The 9,031-nt window shown below is 36.8% G+C and overlaps 1 protein-coding gene across 1 annotated transcript in view; it reads right to left on the bottom strand.

Moving 5' to 3' along the window:
* Positions 1-2,396: 2,396 nt before the first annotated feature.
* The window catches only part of LOC119069857 (protein timeless homolog), a 241,190-nt gene continuing 234,555 nt past the window's right edge, over positions 2,397-9,031 (bottom strand). Inside the window, exons 15-19 of the mRNA XM_037174032.1 lie at positions 7,928-8,133; positions 6,709-6,797; positions 4,116-4,310; positions 3,509-4,044; positions 2,397-3,445 (exon numbers count right to left, since the gene is read on the bottom strand). Coding sequence (XP_037029927.1) covers positions 2,627-3,445; positions 3,509-4,044; positions 4,116-4,310; positions 6,709-6,797; positions 7,928-8,133 — 1,845 coding nt within the window. The 3' untranslated portion in view covers positions 2,397-2,626. The remainder of the gene's footprint in view (positions 3,446-3,508; positions 4,045-4,115; positions 4,311-6,708; positions 6,798-7,927; positions 8,134-9,031) is intronic.

Genomic DNA, 9,031 nt, shown 5'->3' with positions numbered 1-9,031 from the left:
TTTTTCTTTACTTTGGAGAACGAATTTCATTGGAGTTAGCAATGTCGTCATCATTTGTGTTATATTGTACTATTATACCTTATCCAAGCGGCATCACGATGTAATCCAACCGGGAGAAACGACTCCGGTTAAATGCTATCACTGACTGGGTACGTAATTGTCGAAGAAATACGAATAAAGTGGATGGAGAAACTCTTGTACATCTGAGGAAATATCAAGTCTTTTTGGGCGAATTCCAAGTAAATTCGAGTACCAGCGAAAATTGACGGTTAGATTTTCAGGAAATGTTGATCAAATACGGGTAAATTAATAAATGATCTCACAGAGACGTTTCTTTCTCGCGCATAAAATCTGCAACTCACACAATATCTTGTACTACCAGCCCTATGCAAAAGTTGACTATTATTAATTTTTACACTTACGAAAATCATAAAATCATCCATTACATGATGCTGATTTTCGCATGTGGTAGACTGGAAGCCGGACGTTCCCATTTCCTTTGACATTTACCTTTAATTTTGGGCAATCGAGGAAAATCAACCACTGGAATTAACGCAAAAATTTCACACTCACACCTTGCATCTTAAAACTGACTTATCTGGCACAACGAACCTCACTACGAACTTGGCTAATTATTTTGCCTATCCTCCAAAACACAAGTCTTAGTACGTGGTACACTAACACAGACCTCCCACTTCTCCTTATTTTCCTTATTCTTCTTATTTCTGATGAACCCTCCTTAATCCTCCTTATTTTTAGTAAATTCTCCTATTTTCCTACTTTTTCGACAAAAAAAAACGAGTGAGCATAGGAAAATTACCTCATTATCGACACATATTTATTGTCTGGAACTAGAACGTTAGTGACTACAACCGTTTTAAATGAAAATTTTTCGCTCGCTTCCCTCACATATTACTTGATATCCACTCACTTGTACCACACAGGTACCAATTATTGATTAAGAACGGTAGAACACTTTCAATGTTGTTGTATGAGCTAGACCTAGAGAGAATCATTGTGATATGAACAGTTCTATCAAGGCGAAAGAATTATTAAATGCAAGGAGACCCGAGAGAATCGCATATCAATCTCATATTTTACAAAGATTCGCAGATTAAATCAGATTCTGGGTTTTTTCACGTTTCGATTTGGCAATGGGCTGTGGATACATACGTGAAGCTCGGACGAAGACAACTACGATTTTCACGACAATCAAAACCTTCTTAATTCACATCCTTTCTTTTTCAAAAATTCCTAATTATTCCTTACATTCCTACATAAACTTTAAGAAAACTATTGTCAAAACCACACTAATGATGGTTTTGGAAACGGGCATAACAATTTTACGACTCAAGCTGAATATGAGTAAACTTTCTAAAAATGTCGTCTAATGAAACGAATTAGATTGTCGTTTTAGTCCTTCTTCTTTACGACTCCACAAAAAAATTTACCTTTAGCATATTAATGCAACTGTATCGTTTGTCATTCGAAAAGTCTTTATTTGTAAAAGATTTGTTTCACAAATTTTTAAATAATTTTGGCGTTCATTTCTTTGATAACAGTCACGAATCTCCTTATTTTATGACTATGAAAACCTCCTGAATCCTACTGATTTTTAAAAAAATTCCTCCTTATTCCTGAATTAAGGAGCTCATTTTTGGCGTGGGAGGTCTGCTAACATGAAACCGTTGTATATATTGCCACAACTTCATAATACTTACCTCAAATAAAAGACTCCAAAAAAATTACTTCAAAAGCAGGCGTAGTAAGATCATTGCTCAACTATCTGAGTATCGTAGAAGCGGAATGGGCATTTCAAACACCTGTTACATCGATACAAGATGAAATATTTGTTCAGCTACTTCACGAATCACTTTCGAGATAAAGTGTAATAATTTGAGTGCACACTCAGTCCACTCCTTCGGCACACCTCTACTGGTTAATGGATACTATTTTGAATCTCTGTTTGTTGAAACGATCAAAGGACTAATTTTAAGCAATCCAAACGATAAAGATCAATAAAAAGTTCTGCAGTTTCATGAATTTTCTAAAATTTCTTACGTTCGCAACTGTACAACTGAGGATATGATGGAAACTTTTAGCTGAAAGTGAGGTGTAATTTCGTGGAAATGATTTTTGTAACAGAGAATAATAAACGCTAGAGCTACCGAACGAAATCATTGGGTGTATGCTGTGCATCTCAAACGAGCATCAGTAAAATGGTCATTCGTTTCATCATCCGTACATTGACGCATAACCGTACTTACCGTTTTCAAAGTTTTCATATCGGGGGTTTTAATGTCCAGACAAGTTGAGTTATGGGTTTCGTCGTTTCGAAAATGTAAAGAATAGAAGATGATGAGTGCACAAGTACGTAGCATATTGAACAGCAAGAATTTGCAAAACGTCTTCAATTTATTTTATTACGAAAACACAGAAAAGAAGAAAAAAGTGTAAACTGAAGCGAACAATAAACATGTTGCTGTATACACGTCGAAAGTTGAATGAAATTCTTTAAAATCTAAATCTAAAAAAAATGGAATATCCAACCATCCATCCATCCAATCCGACATCAGTCCGGGGGATCGAAGTTGAATTTTTATGGAGAGTGAAAATAAAATACATTTTACTCATCGTCATCATCATCAATTACAGCTCGTCGAGATACAAGTTTCCTTGCCTTTTTATTGGCAACAACATTTTCTCCATCCACCATCGATTCATCGGATTCAGATCGTTCACGTTTATTGTTACGTGTACCATTCACATCGTCAGACACATTAATGCCGATGCTATGTGATGAATGGTTTCCATCAAAGGCACTTGAATCGAAATGACTGTCCAAAGTCGTCGACGGAAGAGATTTTGTTGTTGTTGTCGCTGTTGCTGCATCATTGGCTGATGAAATCAAAACCGTATTTTCTTTCTCGTCTTCCGAATCCGTGTCGACGATGGCGTTTCGGTGGTGTGACTTATTCACGGATTTGGTGTGAGTAATCGTTTCATTGTCCGAATCATCATCCGAATCAATTAGCGTAGCCAAACGGCTGCGCAGCTCCTGTGACTGCATTGCAATCTCCTCCGACTCGGGCTCTTTTATCATGTCGAAAATGTCGAATTTTCTCTTTGCGTTGTCCTTCTTTTGTTCGATTGTAGCGTTACGCTTCATTGGCGTGCGGTGGGTGTCGTCGTCATTGTCGCTGTCGTTGTACATCAAATTTTTAAGCGGAGATTTTGGTTTAGACGAATCTCCAACGTCACTTTCCTCATCCTCGTCGTCGTCTGTGGAGTACATAATTGGCTCCATTTCTACGTCGTCTTGAGCAGCTTGCTGTTGTTGGATTTGTTCTTCTTCTTCTTCATCATCCAATTCGCCAGCCAAAAGCTGAACCCGTAAGTTAAGGTCTTCCAACGTAAAATAGACCGGAATACGCCAATAGGTTTCCTGGAAGTATTTTCGGCCATTGAAAGTGGACTGATTGAATCGATATATAACCATTCAACTTACCATTTGTTCAACCGGTGGCTGAATACCGAGTGCGGTCAAGAAAAACTTGAAATTTTCGTCATCCATTGCATTGCTTTGGTCCATGGTGAATGGAACTAACGGAACTCCATTGTCACCATCGTTCGGAGTCTCTTCCATATCTTCGGCAGCATCGCTTAACGACTCTTGAAGCCACGGTAGGACCAGCTTCAACGAATCATTCATTTCGGATAGAAGTGTCTTCAGATGGTTCAACTTGAATGGAACTTTGACAATCGGCTTCTTTGCCGATTTCGTGGTTTTCTTTGGTTTAGCTTGTTTCTTGGGACGTTTAGTTTGAACTCTGTCAGCTTCGTCATCACTGTCATCATTCGAACCGGACTCCTCGTCATCATCGTCATCGCTGCGGCCAGCAGATTTCGATTTTTTGTTGGACTTTTTCGCTTTTCGAGGTACAATTTCCGATCGATCCGCAATCAAGCCCAGAGCAATCATTCGTTTGATAATAGCGTTCTTCGAACGACCATCGAATTCAGCTTCAATTTTGGCGAGACAGTCTGTCAAATAACGAACAGAAATTTATATCAATCAATTAACATGTCACGCCGTTACTAATCGTCTTACGTACCGTCATGAAGTCGATTCTCGTCGTATAAATCACGTAATCGTTGATCCTGATCGAAGAGCCAGGTATTTTTGGGTAATGCGTTCGATTTCTTGGTCGGTGCCTTAAATATGAGACCAAGATCTTTCAATTTTTTGATGACCATTCGACGCGTACGAGTCTTATCAATGAGATTGTCCAGTATCCAATCGATAACGTCTGCAAAATGATCGAATTTTAGTCATTAGATTGTGGATGTAAATTATTATAAAATCTAATGAAGTAGTAGATTTTGATCCGAACACTAATTTGCTGTTGGTAAAAAGTTATATGCACTGATCCCGTTACACACATTCGAAACAGCAGCGAAATATCTCACAGAAAACATAACTCGAAATTCGAGCCACTCAACTAATGGAATAGGACGGTTAGATCGTATACTACCTGCATAACCTTCGATATAGTCAACAATATGCAATATAAAATGAGAACCTGACACTAAATAGGGAAATTTGAAGACAAATTAAGAAGATTATGGTGGTGCGGCGTAAAGTTGCATTGACAGCAATTAGAAACTCCATCACACAAAACAAGTTGTGTTGAGCCCAAATTTGCATTTGAAATTAAATCACGATGTGAAACAGAAATGCACCTGTCACTCTGAAACGCGTGTGCAAATTATGTGTATCCACGGTATCCAGGATACCGGGAAATTTGTAGGAAAAAAATTGGGATACCGGGAAATTAAATGATAGCTGAACAAACCAGCGGGAAATGTATGTGCGGGAAGTCAATTTTGCGTTTTTGGTTACCGGTAAATTTCGAAAATGTCGACTCGGATACCGGGAAGAAAACATGATTTGCATACGCGCTCTGAAATTGTCAATGAAATTGTAGATCTAGAATTGAGGACGAGGAAACTCGATCAAATGGTTCCAAACACCGGGTTATTTTTAGAAGTGTTTGGTAGAAGTGAAGACTCGAAAGCAGTAGCTATTAATGATGACATAATATGATGAAGTACTCTCTTAGGGGCATGAACGCCTCATACATTTTCGATATTTTCCATTTTCGTGTTTTTAGGGGAGGAAGGTTAAAAAAACTCTTCATTTTTTGGGAGCGTTGCCGTTTAATTGACCCGTTAACCAGTAATTGACCAGTGAGCGGAAGAGTGATATGATAAATTTTGTGAATAAATCGAGAATTAAATTTAATTTTCATAATGTGCTGTGTGACATTTAATTGTAATTTACAATTTTATTTCCCTCGGTGAACTATAAACTGTTTTCATGATGCTTCAAGCACTGAACTTATGAGAGACTGATTTACACATAGGCCCCCGGTCTAGCAGGTATTTTCGAACTTAGTGCCAATAGTTTTTTTAACCATTATAGGTCGTCTATAAAATTGATACACTTTCGCTTGGGGCTTTACGTAGTCGGTATGTTTCTTAAAAAAAAAAAAAACTCTTTGACTCAAACCTCAAATCAAATTCTAACCGCAAAAATTGCTCGGTATTTCCTCAACCATTCACAAAATCGAAAAGAATTGATTTATACTTCTTCCAGCAGATTTATTATTGCATCTTCCTTTACTTCATTCGATTCGTTTTTCGGTTTTGCTTCACAGAAAAAAAAAAATTTTGATTTTCCATTTATTTCTATCTATCGATGGTTAGGTAAAATATCATTTTTTATTTTCATGCTCTATCTCTGTCGGAATATGTTTTCATATTTTTTTTTCGCTTCTCTCTCCCTACTCTATACTATACTTCCATTTCTTCTTCTATGCCCCAACTTTAATGGAAGATGAATGAAGGATTAAATTGGAAAAGTTTTATTGAAGTTACCAATATTGTGGATGTACCATTTTTGTACATATATATGTGTGTGTATCGACATAATGTGGAGACCTCGGATATGGAGACGGACATGTAGTGTGCACTGTACGACTATCATGTATGGTGGGATACGAAAACGATACCACATAAGTACATGTATGCGGTGTGGTATACAGACGAGCTGTATTCGCATTAATATTTACAAGGTATCCAGAACATATTCGAAATACACAGATTGTTGAGTAAAGATTTCTCGGAGTGTTTTTTTTTTGTTGCTTCGTACCTATACCCACTTCTTGTTTGTCCTATTTTCGCTTCGATATAGCCATTTAAAGCTATACAACACATCGAAGAGAAGAGATACTTAACAATTCAGGTGAATAAAATGTACGTATTGTTATACACAATATCCGAGCACTGAGCTGATACTTTCTTGTTACATATGTTTATGAATCGCCTAAACATGAAGCTATAATAAAATAATGGGAGATGTGTTAAGCCATGCGATAAACAAAGCTAATTTTTGTTGGTTTGTTTTTATCGAAATTGGGATTAAAGATACACAAAAAAGGATTTTCGATATGTTCGGCTATTTGGACATGGAATTGGAGTAATAAAACGAAAACTTTCGGACAGGCAACAAGCTACAAAAATGGGCTTAACATTTACACACAGCCACACACATATTCGAAAGAGTTATCATTTACACACACACGCAGCACAAAGTGATGCAATTATGATGGGTAATGTGATTCTTTGTTACCAAATTAAATGTACCTTGATCCGTTTGCGGATTATTTTGATTTTCCATATAGAGATGCCGTAGTTCGTCTTCTTGTTCTTCGCTCCATCCTCTTTTGTTATCGCTGCGGAATATAATTTCGTTGATTAGTTTCGGGGGGAAAAAAGATGTTGTTTATTGAGTAAAGTTTTTCTTGTTGTTTTCATTCCTTGTGCATAATGTTAAGTCAACTGACTAATCAAACCATGAAAAGGATCGTAAAATTTCTGTGATATACAAAAACTTTGATTTTTATGCGCAATCAAAACTTTGTGTTTTATGTATTGTGGATCGCGACCTACTGGTATATTAGCCAATTGATTTACATTGAAAATTACTTTAATTGGACCGGAACAGATTCATTGCGGCGGTACAGTTTTGCGCGTAGATAAAAGGTTGCGATTTATTAAGTTTTGTCATTTCTTCTCATGACTTCGATTTCTTGTAACGTCCTTATCATAATTCAAAGATTCCAAGTGACACAGGGATGTAGCTGCTAGGATTTAAATACTGGTAGGATCACATTTATCATAATAAAAATTAAAGCTCGAAACAGGTCAGTATTACCTGAATCAGTCCTGAAAATTACTGAAAGTGTTAGTTTTGACCTGAACCTGATATGATCAGTTTTGACCTGATCTGAATTGGCCTGAAACCTGAATATATCATTTAGGCCAGTCCTGATCGCAAACCTATCTCTATTAAAAGAAATGTCAGTTTTTGGCCCACACATTCCTAAAATCGATTTTTAACCGTGAAGCCATGATGGCACATTTTTGGCAATTTGAAGAAAATTGTAAATCATGCTGTCTTCTACATTTTTCTACATTTGGCCAAAAATGTGCCATCATGGCTTCACGGTTAAAAATCGATTTTAGGAATGTGTAGGCCAAAAATGCATATTTAAGTGGTAAGGTTGTGAACATGAAACCAGGTTCAGGTCACGTTCTTTTTCTAAAATTATTGGACCCGGGCTGACCTCAGATTAAACTGATTTTTGAATGCGTATTTATTGAGGGTATTATCGGCAGCAAAGAAGAAAGGTTTTCTATTTGGACGGTGTACGTATTTTGAATAAAAATTCTAACTCTCAAATAAACTGGCAATTGCTAACTATAAATTCAACAGTGTTGAATCAACACGTTAACACAATTTCTAATAGTGGTGGGCGCAGAGATTTTTTTTTTCGAAGTTCTAGTAAAAAATTATACTCACGTTTCATGCACGGTGTCATAGCCCATTTCAATATCATTAGCTTCCCGAAGTGATTTCAAAAACAGCATTTCTGCGTAAATTTTCGGATTTGACGGTGCCACAGCTACAAACTGGCGAACAATGTAAATTCCCAATTTCTTCAATTCACGGCTATGCTCTTCGTTGGGCGCATGGAAAACGCTTTGAAAAATGCGGAACAACGATGCCTGTGTGTGTGGAAAATTAAATTCAAATTTAACAATAGTGCGAATTGATGTGTTATAATGGACTTTGAGGATTCTACATTATGCTAAATAAATTTGATAAATGGTCGATTTTCGGCAAAGTTTTAAGTATGAGGGTGTTAGCAACTTTCTTCTTTTTGAACTTTCTTGAGTACAGACACCCGTAAAGTGCATATAAATGTACGTTCATAGTTGTTGACTCACTTACTAACTCGTTCCAACAAACTCCTAATTTTGGTTATTTATGACATCGAGTGCAAAGTACTTTATTAGGCTCTAGATGTGCCGTAGGCCGTGTGTCATAATACACATCGTGAGCCTAAAAAGGTTGAAAACACATGAACAATTTTGCGTTACAACGTTTTATGCATTTTATATAAAGTAACTTCATTCAACTCAGAATCACAATGTGTAATTTTCAAACTTTAGAAGCGTGTGCTGCATGAATCGTTGTAGGATGCAAAGTACTTTTCCTAACAAGTGTTAAAATATCGCGACTTCGTCGCTTATTTCCCACGTCGTTTAGGAAAAACGTTGTTCCTAACAAACTTATGCTAAAAGGCTTTTTTAGCGAATTCAAAACCCTTCATTCGCTAAAAAAGCATTTTAGCATGCGTTAGGAAAATAACTATTATTAAACCAACAACACGCGAGCAATTATGCGTTGATGAAATCAACAATTGCTGCGCTTTCCATTGTACTGATCTGATAACAGTAAACTAAGAGCTCTGATCAATACTCTATTATATAACGAGATGTGTGTTAGAACAAATGAAGTAAAATATTCGAAGTGACTATTGGCAGGCGCCTGCAAATAGCCATTCTATTATTGAAAATGCTATTGGCAGGCGCCTGCCAATAGCCAATTTATTATTGAAAA

The sequence above is a fragment of the Bradysia coprophila genome (genome assembly GCF_014529535.1).
Source record: "Bradysia coprophila strain Holo2 chromosome X unlocalized genomic scaffold, BU_Bcop_v1 contig_39, whole genome shotgun sequence".
Taxonomy (NCBI): Eukaryota; Metazoa; Arthropoda; class Insecta; order Diptera; family Sciaridae; genus Bradysia; species Bradysia coprophila.
The sequence above is the reverse complement of the archived record's forward strand: the minus strand, read 5'-3'. Positions and strand labels throughout refer to the sequence as shown.